Source organism: Fibroporia radiculosa (genome assembly GCF_000313525.1).
Source record: "Fibroporia radiculosa TFFH 294 genomic supercontigs, scaffold116, whole genome shotgun sequence".
NCBI lineage: Eukaryota > Fungi > Basidiomycota > Agaricomycetes > Polyporales > Fibroporiaceae > Fibroporia > Fibroporia radiculosa.
Window position 1 is genome coordinate 1 of NW_012133174.1, and position 14,022 is coordinate 14,022.

The 14,022-nt window shown below is 50.7% G+C and overlaps 6 protein-coding genes across 6 annotated transcripts; 3 read left to right on the top strand and 3 right to left on the bottom strand.

The window, feature by feature from the left end:
* Positions 1-126: 126 nt before the first annotated feature.
* On the bottom strand, positions 127-638 carry FIBRA_00322 (uncharacterized protein; the record flags this gene model as incomplete). The annotated part of the gene is made up of 2 exons (XM_012322221.1): positions 127-196; positions 247-638. The coding sequence occupies 2 exons, from the start codon at positions 636-638 to the stop codon at positions 127-129; spliced, it is 462 nt and encodes a 153-aa protein (XP_012177611.1).
* Positions 639-2,437: 1,799 nt separating this feature from the next.
* On the top strand, positions 2,438-3,634 carry FIBRA_00323 (uncharacterized protein; the record flags this gene model as incomplete). The annotated part of the gene is made up of 6 exons (XM_012322222.1): positions 2,438-2,817; positions 2,868-2,994; positions 3,045-3,079; positions 3,140-3,233; positions 3,294-3,355; positions 3,415-3,634. 6 exons carry the CDS (start codon positions 2,438-2,440, stop codon positions 3,632-3,634), a joined length of 918 nt encoding a protein of 305 aa, XP_012177612.1.
* A 502-nt stretch (positions 3,635-4,136) lies between these two features.
* Positions 4,137-5,511, bottom strand: FIBRA_00324 (uncharacterized protein; the record flags this gene model as incomplete). Its single annotated transcript, XM_012322223.1, has 4 exons — positions 4,137-4,181; positions 4,240-4,470; positions 4,522-5,398; positions 5,453-5,511. 4 exons carry the CDS (start codon positions 5,509-5,511, stop codon positions 4,137-4,139), a joined length of 1,212 nt encoding a protein of 403 aa, XP_012177613.1.
* Positions 5,512-5,986: 475 nt separating this feature from the next.
* FIBRA_00325 (uncharacterized protein) lies at positions 5,987-7,177 on the bottom strand (the record flags this gene model as incomplete). The annotated part of the gene is made up of 4 exons (XM_012322224.1): positions 5,987-6,325; positions 6,389-6,447; positions 6,501-6,906; positions 6,962-7,177. 4 exons carry the CDS (start codon positions 7,175-7,177, stop codon positions 5,987-5,989), a joined length of 1,020 nt encoding a protein of 339 aa, XP_012177614.1.
* A 666-nt stretch (positions 7,178-7,843) lies between these two features.
* FIBRA_00326 (uncharacterized protein) lies at positions 7,844-11,034 on the top strand (the record flags this gene model as incomplete). Its single annotated transcript, XM_012322225.1, has 7 exons — positions 7,844-8,019; positions 8,077-8,148; positions 8,183-8,440; positions 8,494-8,544; positions 8,599-8,649; positions 8,699-8,746; positions 8,799-11,034. 7 exons carry the CDS (start codon positions 7,844-7,846, stop codon positions 11,032-11,034), a joined length of 2,892 nt encoding a protein of 963 aa, XP_012177615.1.
* A 477-nt stretch (positions 11,035-11,511) lies between these two features.
* On the top strand, positions 11,512-13,383 carry FIBRA_00327 (uncharacterized protein; the record flags this gene model as incomplete). Its single annotated transcript, XM_012322226.1, has 5 exons — positions 11,512-11,568; positions 11,631-11,676; positions 11,724-11,855; positions 11,909-12,088; positions 12,269-13,383. The coding sequence occupies 5 exons, from the start codon at positions 11,512-11,514 to the stop codon at positions 13,381-13,383; spliced, it is 1,530 nt and encodes a 509-aa protein (XP_012177616.1).
* Between the last annotated feature and the right edge of the window lie 639 nt (positions 13,384-14,022).

Consider the following 14,022-nt stretch of genomic DNA (forward strand, 5'->3'; position numbering starts at 1 on the left):
TATCCAACAGAGCGCACCTGTTTACGGTGTTGATCGAGCAGCTTAGAGCCCTCGTACAGGGTCCGTTTTGAACGCTTCTCGATTTTGGCCTATAGGATACAATTCAACATCATCCCGAGCACCGTCCTACAGTATAGGGCGTACTTTTAGCTTAGCTTCTTGTTTCTCCAGCTTCTTCACGTCAACCCGAGACGCTCTTGACGAGTGGTCAAGGCCCGTTAAACACGAACTAAAACCCAGACTCACTTTCCCTTGTTTATACTCTCTAAGTCAACACCTTCAGTGAACGCAATGGTATTGCTCATAACTCCCGTCTTGCTCATATCCATCACCTTATCTAGCCTGACCAAGCCATTGTGGTTTCCTGCGCGATTCCTTTCCTCTCGTTTGCTAAGCGGGTCCGCGAGAATGCGCCCAAGCGACGCCATGATCTTCTCTAGCTGTCCATTCTGCCCGCTGCGAGAGGACGAAGGTATAGCAGATTCGAGAATATTTCGGGTTACTTGCAATACATCCTCATCTTCCGCAGCATCGTCCAGGTCCAGCAAGTAGCCAGAGACATATTGGACAACTATTTCTTCTGTTCCAGGAAGCGCAGTCCGAATTTCCTCTGCAATATCCTCAGAGGAGGCGTTCATTTGATGTTACTCGATGGTTTGTCTAAAGGCTCTGAGGGAACTAAAAATGTAGCAAGAACGTCCAGATAGACGCCAACCAGACAAGATCGATCTCGGCTGTTGGCGGCTTGTAAGCTGCAGCGGTGGTTTTCCCTAGGATTTTCCATTCTCATCCAATTCAAGCCACGCGTCTTGAATAATGCTCTGTTCTTGATCTGTCTGAGGCTATCGTATCATTTTGTTCATTGTCTGTGCTGCAGGATTATCTTCCCCATGTCGGACGATGCAAAAGCACCTGGGCCCGTCGATTCATTTCACGACCGCGCAATTTTTTCTTGCGCCCATTGTTCTGTAGTCATTGTTTGTTTAGCAGCTGCAGATATATCGATTAAATGAACTAAAACACACCTTTTAGGCTCTGCAGGATGAACTTATCAGCAAAGCATTCTCCGGCAGGGATGGTCGAGGCTAGTGAGTGCATCAACTTGACAATCGATCCACGCTCATTTCATGGTATTCAGCTTAATGCATTCTGCGGTGAATATACGGAAAGGAAAGAGAGAGGATCGCGCTCTCCTGTGTGTTTTGTTTTCATTTTACCAGTATCAAGCTATCTCAGGCGTATGATTTGACTAGTACTGGAGTACATACTGTCGCCGACGTCTTTTGCGTTGGCTGCGGTGATCGCTTAGGCTGGTACTACTATAAGGCCTCAGATCATTCGCAAAAATATAAGGAAGGTAAGAAGGATGTGCTTTTTATTTGTTCTTAACCTCAGTCAGTTTACCAGGGAAGTATCTTCTTGAGCGGGAGAAGCTCGTAAAGGAGAATAAATGGGTTCTTGATGACTGATGACATTGCCAGATCTCTTGATCAGCTTAGTGAATCTACTATTAGTACGACTGGTACGTAAAATATAATGTCTCTTGCAATCGACATCATGCAGGGTGAACATTACTGATGAGCGTGGATGAGGTGTACTAGGTTACATACGTATAACATCGCGTTGAGATGCTGAAGCAAAAGCAGGGGACAATAGAGCTTATGCTGGGTGTCTTATTTACCACGCAAAGCTCGAGAATAAGAAACAAGGACTGTGGCTTCACGGTTAGTGCCGGAAATCAGCATTTATGATCACCTATCGCTTTCTCCCCACCAGAATATGAGTTTTTGCGCCGGCGAAAAGTTGGTCTCAATAAAGGCGCGTACTCTAAACACAATATTCTATTTGCGTTCGCCCTAAAACATAGATATCGGGGTGATCAAACTGATAAAACAATCCTAGTACATGGATCCGTATGCCCGTGAGTCTAAGCCGGATATTCAAATTATCACGTAAGTATGTTACTTATTCTAGATCAGCCCGAGTCTTTACCAGACCAGAGAAAAATGACAGTGTTGAGGCGGGTGCTGCTACAACACCAAGTTTGCGATACCGCATTGTCCTGCGTGAATACCAGTAGCTCGCGCTCAGGCTTCAGGGGCCGACCTTGCGCACATTGCGTAACATTGGAATCTATGTACGGAGTTCAGGAGCTCTTGGATTCGCAACCTATAGGGTTTACATCGATGACGTGTGCGTTGCGCGGGCTACGTCGACGTGGAGGATATGAGTCCGGATCCACACCTATGCCCGGGCGGATGTCCTGTACGATGCCAAGGTACTCAATGACACCTACGCCACATCCCTATTCCGCTGTCACATCTCACCACAAATGATAAACCCAAATTGATACCTCTCGACCTGCGAACTGTGTTCTGCCCTTTCTCAACGACTCTGGCCCAGCGTTATAAGTTACCTCGACGCACGGATGATAGCCATGAAGCGCATGGGTTCGCTATTCGATAACTGGTATGACGACTTCAAAGCTGCATGCTTGGAATACGTCGGAACCACATTCTTTCTTCTCCTCGCGTTCGGCGGTATTCAAGCAGCACAAGAGTCTTCCGGTGGGTCGACGACTGATGTCACCCGTATCATGTACATCGCGGTCGCTATGGGTCTCAGTCTGCTCGTATCCGTGTGGATCTTTTTTAGAGCAACGGGCGGGGTGTTCAACCCAAATGTCGGCCTCGCGCTCCTCCTCACAGGTGTCGTCCAACCATTCCGATTCGCACTATACAGTATAGCCCAGTTGGTCGGCGGAATCACCGCCGCCGCTCTCGTGTTCGCGCTGACACCGGGGCCACTGGCTTACAAGTGAGTATCTTATATCCTTTAGATTCCCTCTAAAACTTATCATTGTGCAGTACCTTCCTCCACACAGGAGTCAATTCTGCACAGGGAGTGTTCATAGAAATGTTCATCACCGCCGCGCTAGTTATTGCCGTGCTCATGCTAGCAGCGGAGAAACATCAAGCAACGCCGTTTGCACCTGTAAGTGTGGCTAGAGTCGCACATGCTGACACTCATCGGGATACATTCAGGTCGGAATTGGCCTCACTCTTTTTGCATGTCACCTGTAAGTATCAAGCTTTTCAATACGCATGAAAGATTTTGTGACGTCATTTCTCCTGTTTAGCTGGGCTGTGATATATACTGGAGCAGGCATGAATGTTGCACGCGCATTTGGTCCTGCCGTCGTCACCGGCTTCCCATTTAGTTCCCAGTGGGTGGTGCGTATAATCTTTTGCATATCTCTCCGTGTCCACAACCTGATTTGGAATCGTTGACAGTACTGGGTGGGTGATACACTCGGCTCCTTACTCGGTGCGGGTTTTTACATAATCTTCAAACAGTGAGTCGTGTGTTCCACCATGTATTCTCGGTTTCTGACATTGAATCTGCACCGACAAGGAACCGCTATTGGAGACTTACGCCCAACCAAGACACTATGAACGACGAGGAATCCCCGAACGTACCGCTTCAGAACGGCGTCTCCCTCAGCGCTGCGCGTGGCGCCCGCTCTAGCTCAGTAGGTCAGTCAGGCGAGCCTCACAGCGAAGACGCGACGATCGGCACGAGGGGTGAGAAAGGCGCACAGAATGGGAGTACAACGGGTAGCACAATCGTGTGAAGAGCAAATCTCAACACGAAGGGGAGAAGGCGAGCGAACAATGCTTTTGTACGACGCAGTGATCTAGGAATATTTTCGACGGCAACGTGGAACGTCGCGCCCGAAGGTTTGGGACGTGGGCGGGCGAGCAGCTGAGAATGACGAAGCAAGGGACTTCGGATATGCGTAGGCCGGGAGGGAAGGCATACTGTAGGAGTATGCAGATGTGATAACGTTCGCACACCATGGAATACTTCTCCAGGGTATACATACACGCACACAAGCTTGGGCTTACCTCAGCCAGCGACGGGCTGGACTACGGAACGAAAGACGACACACCAGCTTGCACGACAAGACAAACATGAATGCCAATTCATGAAATTCGAGAAATCAAAGGATGCTATCCAATACTGGTAGGATTCACATAAATGATACAAATAGTGCAAGCCGACCAGACACAATGGACGGAGTGGGGATGACAAAGTCGGGCAACGCCATAAGATACCTGTCCTAAGACACAGCATCACTCATCATCATCCTCGTCACTGTCTTCTGCCTCATCGAGCCACTACAATCACACGTTAGTTAGATTTAGTCATCCATGAACGACAGGTAGGAATACCAACCTTTAAGAATGGCTCGCTAGCTTTGCGCACCTTCTTGCTCGTCTCCTTATCAACATACTTCTTACTGACGTGCGTACCCCACTGCTTGACGACATCCTCATCCAGCACATCGACTTGATAAAATTCCATTAAAATCTTGGGGGTAGCGAGAACGAGATCGGGATGAATGACGCCGACGAGACGCTCAATACCACCTAAAAGCGACTTCTGATGCTTCTCAGAAGTTACCATCTACGTCCGAAGTCAGCACAAAGCTACAAGAGTATCGGTTGAAAGTCTTACCTTGACAAATAGTGGAGCATACTTGGGGACCTCTTTGAGGACGTCGGCAGTGAAGAGAGCCTGCACGAGCACTTGCACGGTCTTATGCTTCTTTGAGATACTCAACTCCTCGACCTTCTTATAAACTTCAACAGGACCAACATCACGGTTCTCACCGACCCATCGACCTAACTGCGAGTACGGACTGTCGAAGTCCTCGTCACTGTCGTCATCACCGCCACCATTCAAAGACACGGCGGCCAAACTGGACTCCACAGCCTTGACCCGGGCCTTCACGGCCTCAGCGGACGTATCAACAGACCAATCCTCATGAGTGATTGTTACTGCGTCGGGGTTGAGCTCCGCCGCCTCAGCCTTGATGCGCTTAGTGAGCTCGTCGTCACTATCACCACCCGCATCCGCTTCAGCATCACCATTCTCATGTCCATGGGCACCAGGGCTAGGGCTATGATCTGCGGTAGCCTTCTTGGACTTGCTTTTCTTGGGATTCTTCGGCGGATTCTTCAATATGAACGTTGTGAGCTTATGCCGCATGTCGACTCCCGTCCGTTCGCCGCATGCCTTGCAGTCACGAATAATATCATCACTCTTGGTAATGATAAGATCCGTCTCGGGGTTTTTGCACGATTTGCACAGTACGAACTTGTCGATGAAAGCGTCGAGAAGTTCACGCAGCTTCGTCGCATCATGAGCACCGTTGACAATGTAACGATCGTTCTTCTCGTCGAACGAAGTCTGAGCGCCGAGCTCGCAGCCAAAGAATTTCGTGGGATAGGTGGGCGGGCGGCTCAGCGCCCGGGCGACATCGGCCATGTTCGGAACAACCGTTTTTATACCATTGCCCTTGCCCTCGATCTTAGTCAAGAGAAGGGGCATGCTGTTACGGAGTCAGTAGGGGTGCAAAAATAGAGTCCATTAGAAAAACACAGACCGGTAACGGTAGAACTTGTCGTCGACATCGCGACGAATGTTGACAACACCAGCAGCCATGTTGAATGATGCTTAACGCTATAACACGGCATTTACGATCAGACCTCCAACTAGCAAATGCAGAATTACTCACAGTCTTGAATAGTGGATTAGGTAACAGTCTTTTATGTCTCGATATACTGATTGGAGGTCGAAGCATGTATCCCCTGTTGGCACAGAAGATATCGACTAGTGGAAGAGCGTTGGGAGAAATTGTGGAATACACGACGAGTGACGACGAGCGCAAATTTCAGAGACGAGCGATGTGGACGAAGACAAGTCGGATCCACGTCTGCCCAGGAGTTATGACCCCTCGGAGCCTGCCGGGACAGTCACGCATGCCCCCGGCTGAGTAATTTGTAAACGAACGCATGCCACTGCTCGCCCATGTTAACGTTCGTTCATCCATGAAATCATTGAAATAGGCCACGTGTTGTAAATTTGTAATGCTGAATTAGCTACAAAATTACTACGATACTAGAAAACGATGCTACAATCATGTCAACGTTCCACTGTCGTGGGCCATTCGCTTGAGAAGGATGCTGTCGGATTCCTCGGTAGGACGGCCTTCAACCTCGAAGAGATAACGAATTAGCTCAGCTACCACCTGCACGTTCACACTATTACCAATCAACCTATACTGCGTCTTCACTGACAAGTCAGCTGGCCATTGGAAGCTCTCCTGCGCCTCTGTCTTAGCCGTTGGAAGAAAGTGGAATATTCGGAGCAGCTCCGTAGGCGAGAAATAGCGCAGCCTCAAGGGGTCCAGAACGCGCACGGCAGCCTCTCGGCCGCTCTTTTGTGCTTCAAGGAAACGGTCAAAGGTGCTCGTAGTCTACGTGCCAGACAGGTAATGTGGGTGAGTCGATAGGGTCAACCACATAAACACAAGACATACATCGAGCTCTTCATTCATTTGCAACACTGATCCAGAGCGCTCTGCCATCCTCACGTACCCTTTATATGAAAGCGATCAACTCAACTTCACAATAAAAGCATGACAAATATACCTCGAGTGAAACAACAGCTTCGTCTAGCTGAGGGAAGAATAATGTCAAAGAGCCGACCCCACTTTTGTAGGGTCTGATCAGGGATAGCGTTAGGATGAGTGCTGTGTCTCTCGGGAACATCCTCATCCAAGTAATCACGGATTTCATCAGCGATCATCTCGTTATCATTGTGGTCAATATACATTCTAGGATCGATCCAATCTTGACCATGTCCAGGAATATGTCTCCATAGTCTAAGGCCAGAAGCGATAGTTCCAGGAAATGGCATGGGTTGAGCCTTGGCAAGAAGATAATATCGTAGGCGGGAATTTGGGATGCCAAACTGCAGAGGTGTCAAGAGAAGCTCCAGAACTCCGTAGCCGAGACTATCCAACGTTTTCAGGAGCCGTAACCGGGTGCTGGAACGCTTCGCAATAAGACAGTTCAGAATGACGAAGGCGAGAGCAGGGCTTATCAAGCACCTCAAATCCAGCAACATTTTCTACTAGCATGTATTTAGGATGTGTACTGTCTCTGACCATTTCTGGGAGAACATCCTCTATAAGGTGGATGAAAGACTTCGCGCGTGGGTCTGCCGCTCCTTTAGCCAATGGATTAAGAACTGTATACGGTTGGCACGAGGGCGAGAGGAGCCAAAGTTCTGCCCGGTAGGTGGCCAAATTTGCTGCATTCAGCATGGAGATATCTACCTATGCAGATGTAAGTAAGTCACGCATCGCGATTCAGCGTAAGTGTGGACAACCTTTTGCACAATTCCAGCACCATGGTTGGCGTCATATACCCTACAGGCACATTGATCCCAGTCAAATGCCCCTACGACCACGGCGTCGACCTTACTTCGCAGCAGAGCACGATGGAGGCCGCCTAACAGACAGATGCTCAGATTCAAATTTTGCGTTGAATTCAGCAGTCGTCGAGTGACCGAGAAATCGAACCTATGCCAGAAAAAAATTCAAGAGCTCGGATAGTCATCGGTTCATCGCCTAGGTTGAGCGTAAATTTTCAGGCAGCGTTCCGAAGGCTACGTTGCAGAGTTCGCCGTCAGGGTCGAGAATTAAATTGTAGTTAGGGTGAACTGCGTTTGATGCGATCTGAGCAAAGTCAAATCGTGAGCGCAGCGGAATTCAACGCCCGCGGCCTCATTACCTAAGGCCGCCTGTTCAATAGCTCTCTCCTCTTGCCTTCAGAGCTTCAGCGATACCTTGAACCTTGCCGTCTTTCTTTCTATCTCCACGCAGCACGACTGTCGATATACTGTCTGATTGGCGGTGCTCGCCATTTCCATCTTCAACTCAGACGACCTGAATTCACATCTTCACTGGCCACTTCTTTGTTCACCTGTCATGTCTTCCGCCAATGATTACGAAATGGAATCCATTCCTTGGGGGCCAAACACGATGACTATAGATTCGTCTCTGAATACGCCTCAAGGATCTTTCTCGCAGTCAAGCGCTCATAGCGCACTTGTTGAGAAGAGACGGACGCAGGGGGCAGCCGAGCAAATGACACCAAGGAATAGGTTCGTCTTCGTTCAGAGTTCGTCTATTTTATACGCATCTAAATGCATGGGTGATAGTCGGTCGCCACCTCGAGGGGCGTTATCGGCATTTGGCGTTAATACCAGCATTCATCTACCAACTCCTGAGAGGTATGTATATCGCAATCTCAGTTTATCGGTTCAGCATGGTTTTCTATGAATTCCAACTCTATGTTACTTGGGATGCATCTTTACTTTTTGCTTTCTCGGGTGCTGAATTCTTATTTGTTGTGAATAGTCCGAGTAATGTTGAGTCATATGGCTCTGCGATACCCTATGTTGAGTCTCCGTTGCCATCGAAGTGCGTCATTTTCCCAATCTATAATCTCCCCTTAGCCAATCTGCGTCGCAGCACCTACCACTCACAGCCTCCCTCACACCATACCTTTCACTACCCACCGACGTAAGTTCGTGGTATTTTTATGCTGTTCTTGTCTAAATTAGCACAAATTCTAGTGCAGGAGAGCGTGCGGAAGCTTCCCAGCCATTTTTGACTCCAGAATCGAGGTTCGCACAAGCTTACAACTTCACTTGAGTTGACCGCAAATGCCCGCTTTGTAGTCCGTTATACCCGGGAAGGACAATGAGATCACAGGGATCATTATCCGCTGCGTAAGTGAATTCGTAGATCGACCCTCTGTTGAATCTAAGAGGCTTTCAGGGAAGGGTCTCCGGTGCCTGTCACGCCTCGTCCTAGCAGCAAAGCCGAGTACGTGGGACGTCCGAACTTGTAAATAGACACGTGCTTAACTCATGGATAGGATAAGACCTGATATGGGCAGACAATCTGCATCTGGTCCCCTTCTGCTCTCGTCTCCCTTCTCACATCATGTCACTCCGTCGTCTAGCAGACTATCGTCGCCATTCGTTGAACGATCATCCCTAGGTGAACGCCCTTCGTCGAAAGCGAGGAGCATTGCCCGATCCTATGCGATGATCCCTGACATTCGAGCGTCACCCCAACTGCCTCTTGCAGACGATTTATTCTCATTGCCCAAATCGCCTCCTCCGCTTTCGGTACCAATTCCGAAGCGGGCAGCAGGGGGTGAAATTGAGCGCATTCGTTTGCAGATGGCTGCAGACAATGCAGCGCGTCTGCAGGAGATGGAAGCCAGGAGGCCTGACTACCTCGTGCGGGAGAGACGCCCGCGATCAACTGGAGACCCCGCCACAGATCTAGCTCGGGGCGAAGGAGATCAGGGCAATGGACCACCTGGTTTAGGGGTGACTGAGAGTCCTGCCAAGGGTCGACGACTGCAGCTATTCCAAGAGACGTCGGATGAGACTTTTGAGCAAAGTCTTTTAGCGGGGGGTTATCCAGGCTACGGTTCTACTCAAAGTGCCGAACCGCAGACACCAGTGAATAAAGGGAAGGACATTCTGTCTCATCAGGCTTTACAGTGGTTACAGCAAGTGACACCCGGGCAAGCAAGTCCCGGCCAACTTATACCGGATGCTGATGCTGATCGGGCTCCCAGCGAGAAGGAGGTCCGTAAGCGTAAGCGTTTAGCGGCCTTCGAAGATTGTCCAGAGTCCATGCAACCTCCGGCGAAGCTTCATCCAAGAGAAATCGAAGAGATGGGGCGCATAGTTTTGTATGCATCTGCCGAGGAACCTCCGCCTTTCGTAACACCGCAGAAGAAGCGTACTTACAATCGACGCAAAAAGCGCGGTGGAAGTCATGGCGCAGGATCCAAGCGCCATGGTGATCCGCTTCCGGACGATACGGAATTGCAAGGGCCGAACTGGTTGGATACTGTTTTTCCGTGGTGTGTGCGCTCACAGGAGCGTACAGAAGATACACGTGCGGAAAAAGAAGAGCGGCTCAAACGGATTGAACGTTACCTTGATCGCGTCAGTGACGGTGGCAGTGATGAAGATGAATCTGCTGAAGACCAGGTATTGCGTCCTGCAGTGTACTTGGAAGACGAAGAAGTCGTACCGCGGCCGCGAGGTCGCGGGAAGATGGTTCCTTTGAAGGCAAATCCACTTGGTAGACCATCAGAATTGAACAATATGTATGTTCCGAGCGATCCTGCTGACGCGCGGGCTGCTTTATTATCGAAACGATCCGTAAGAGCGCTGGCCTTCCGCAGGAGACGAAGTAGAAGGCGAATCGACGATGACGAAGATAGCCTCGATGGCGGAGTGCTGTGCGTGTGTGGGCGCGAGGACGACGGTGGTTCGTTAGTCCAATGCGACGAATGCAGGTCATGGTACCACTTTGGTTGTGTCGGCGTGGTAGACACGTCGGAGTTAGGTGCTGAAGAAGATCCTTGGTTCTGTCCTGACTGCTTAGGTGTAATCCCTTCATCAGATCCTCTGTCCGAGCCCACCTTCGTACCGACAGATTACCAATTGCCTGTGAACGGCAAACGCGACCCGCTCTTCTACCAAATGCAGCAGTCTCCCTCCACACCATGGAGCTTCACTCGCACTCCCAAGACCCCAAATCGTGGCAGAGACCTGACGCAAACACATTCATCATTATCGTCATGGGATTCGAGTCAAGAGGGGCCTTCCACGCCTGACTCCCACACTAGGGGCAAACGCATCTTCACCACACCTGGTCAGCCTGGAGTTAATGCATCATTCGATTCTCCTTTTGATCCTACCACAACGCCCTCTCATAGTTCGAGATCTAGATGGGCAGAGGCGCAGACGGCCAAATTGTCATCTAGCGATTCCTTGAGCTCCTGGCGTGGCATCAGTATTCCATGGTCGCTGATCAACGGTGACCCTGGGCGCAGTCCCTTCCGTAATATCTATACATCTGACGATACACCTATCAGTCGATCTGGACCAAGATCCCTATTGTCACTCGCCAGCAAGTCGGGATCTTTTGGTTCACCGCTGGCGTCGCAGTCTTCGTTCACTGGTGCCTTGAAGAGCATGCTTGAGGAATCACCCGGAAAGAAAGGGGCAGACATCGAGCATAGCAAGGGCTTGTCGCGCGAGGAAAGTCTGTCCGACCTGGTTCGGCCCCCACCATTCTGACCAAGATAGAGCGATATGACATACCTCCGAGACGCTTCATTTCTCGCTTTAGCCTGATTTATCTTCTTTTGAAAGAATCTTACGTTGTTTTGGTTAATGATTTGTGAGGGCTGTAGCATATCAATATTGTGAAGTAGTAGTCAGTTTACAGTTAGTATCGAAAAGGGTAGTAACACGAACCATCATATAATTGTTGTAGTGTTGTTGTACGCGCTCTGTATAAGCGATATCCCCCTTCCCACTTTGTCCCGTGAGTTTGGTGTTAGGATGAGAGTCGTCGCCGCGTGGGCACAGTTGGAGAAAAGTGAAGAGGACGCGAGGAGATCCCTTCACTCATCTGTCAGCGGCTACGCGACGCGACGTGACGGAATTGTGACAGACGCGTTTTTGGCCGACGGGCGCCACTTGGGCGTTGGCGTCCAACTTTTTTGACTCGAACTTCTCACTTTCGTTTATACCTCCTTTGAGCCGCTCTCAATGTCCCACAACAACAAACCTGGTCATGATGCAGCTCAACACCTGCGCATTACAATTGTTCTGAGACTTCTTACGCACACATTGTCAAGCAAACCTGACTATATGCACTTTATTCACAGGCAATAACCGCGTTACGCTTCAAGCCAAAAGACCAGTCCCTCCAAGGTATGTTAAGCATGTGTTCATAAAACTGTTCCCGCTATATGCTGCAGCCTACGTGCTCGATCTTCGGGCCAAGTTCCCCGCTGCTGCCGCTGAGGCGCAAAATGAGTGGCGCGCGCGCGCGTTGGCGCTAGAAAAAGATTTACAGGCATTGCAGTTGAAATACGAGAGCGAGCATATAGGTGTGTTACCAAATCTTATTTTTCTATGGTGCATATGGTTGATCCGCAGCAAGAATTGCTATCTCTCCGGGATGCTCGTCCCCCATCACAGCCTTCTGGCGAGTCGGCTACTGCAAATAGCGGAAAGAAAAGGCAAAAGAAAAAGGCGAATGTGCAAGTCGACCTGCCCGCAGCCTCCGTCGCTACGCGCCCGACTTCCGAGCTGAAGGCCATTTTGGGAGATAAGCACACGAGTACGTTTTCCCTTATCACTTTTCGTCTTGCCCCGGACATTAGCAAATATTATTTTTGCCATACATCCGCTGCAGCGATGTGGTACTAATCATTTTCTCCATACTCCGAATCTCATCCATGATACATCACTGCTTCACCAATCTGCTTCATCTCTGAAATTGCCATCTGCAATCTTATAGCACTTAATATTCCTCTGATATCATCAAACAAACACGTGCTATCTGCCTTCCAGGCCTTGGACATATTCGTAACTGTTCGGTCAGCTAGGCAGAGTGCAGAGATGGATCGATATTTTGTGGGTATGGTAACTCGCGCCATCGACGCGCTAAACAGTGTGGTTGAGACTTTGCTTCCCCCTCACCCTACGGTCTCTGCTTCGACAGACACTCTGGCTGCATTGGCGATGCTATCACACCGTCTGCTTACGACGGCTATTCCACTACTGGCGAAATCTGATCGCAGAGAAAAGACCAAGACTGGGGGACATCTTTCTCGCGAAAGTGTCCTTGAACGCATGACAGAGTTGATCCTTGTGCCCCTCATTTGCGCATTTGCGCCTCTCTCAAAAAGATATATTACGGCTCTATTCTCTGACAGCGGAAAAGCAAGCAGACAGCTGCCCAAACCCCAAGCACACAAACGAGCTACCGAAACTGACCTCCGTCCTGACGTTTTCGCCGCTATAGAGCGGATCGTGTCGACCCTGGACACACTCACGACAGGAGGAACGCTCGCTGCAGCCAGCTGCACGATTGCCAAAAGTGTACTGGCTCTGGAGGCCGCTCGGCAGCTGCAAGCACTGTACCCGGACAGGGAGGCTGCGGCTACATCAGGGACTGAGGGTTCCGGCGAGAACGCATCCACCGCATCCGGTATTGCTCGCCGCGGGCGAGGGCCCTCCGAGCGCCTAGAGCAGCTCATTAGGAAGGATACGCTTTGGTATCTCTGCCACACCCTACACCTCGTGCTGCCAGCCGAACCCCGGGCGGCGCCCCCGCGGGAACAAGACGTTCTGTTGGAAGACCTAGTGTTTGCAACTTTTTCGGACGTACTGCGGCGGACCAAAACCCCTGGTAGTGCGGCGCGGACAGCGACAGCGGCGGGCCGCCATGAGGTCGCTGCTCCGCAGAGCCATGGAGACGTGCTGACAGAGGCAGAGAAGAACTCGGGTGCAGCAAAATCAAGGGCGGGGCCCTGTGGAGGCGTCGCTGCGAGGCGCCCGCGCTTCGCGATGAGCGAGGTGGAGCGCGGGATGGTGTTGGCTGTAATTGAGAGAGCTTGGCTTGGGCGCTGAGGGCGACGCTGCCGGCGAGAAAGGGATGAGGGCGCGACGCGTTAGGGATGCCAGCCCTAGGGTCCGCGTACGTATAGGCATCCGACTATACGTACGCGCGCTCCGCTAGTGCGCGCTGGTGTCGCGTGCGAGTCCGTGCTACATCGGAGGTTTGGAGCTGGGCTTAGCCAATAGGAGTGCCATGCGTAGGCGCTGTGCCGTTGGGTATGAGCGGCTGGTGTCTGGAAGGGGGCGAGTGGCGCGGGAGGGCGAAAGGTTGGACCGTAAGTAGAGCAACGGTATGTGCCGTCGATCACTGGATATGGCTACTTTGGTGCTATGGGCGATGCTTACGGCTGAAATTAGGGCAACACGCATCGTAAGCATATATGAGTTATGTTCGCTGTTGCCCGACTCTTCCAGGCGAGGACGTCAAGGTGATTTGCGGCGGGGCTTTGATGAACACAGCATTGAGCACACTGACCAGTGGACAAAGCACTTTGAAGCAGAGCAACGTGGCAGTTCCAGAGACCGAGAGGCGGCCGGGCAGACTGCGACGGATCCAACGCGTTTGGTAGTTGAGTTGATCAGAGTCAGCAGTGCCTCAGATTTCAGAGACGCATGGGGTGGCACACTCGATCGGGACAAGCTCAGGAACCG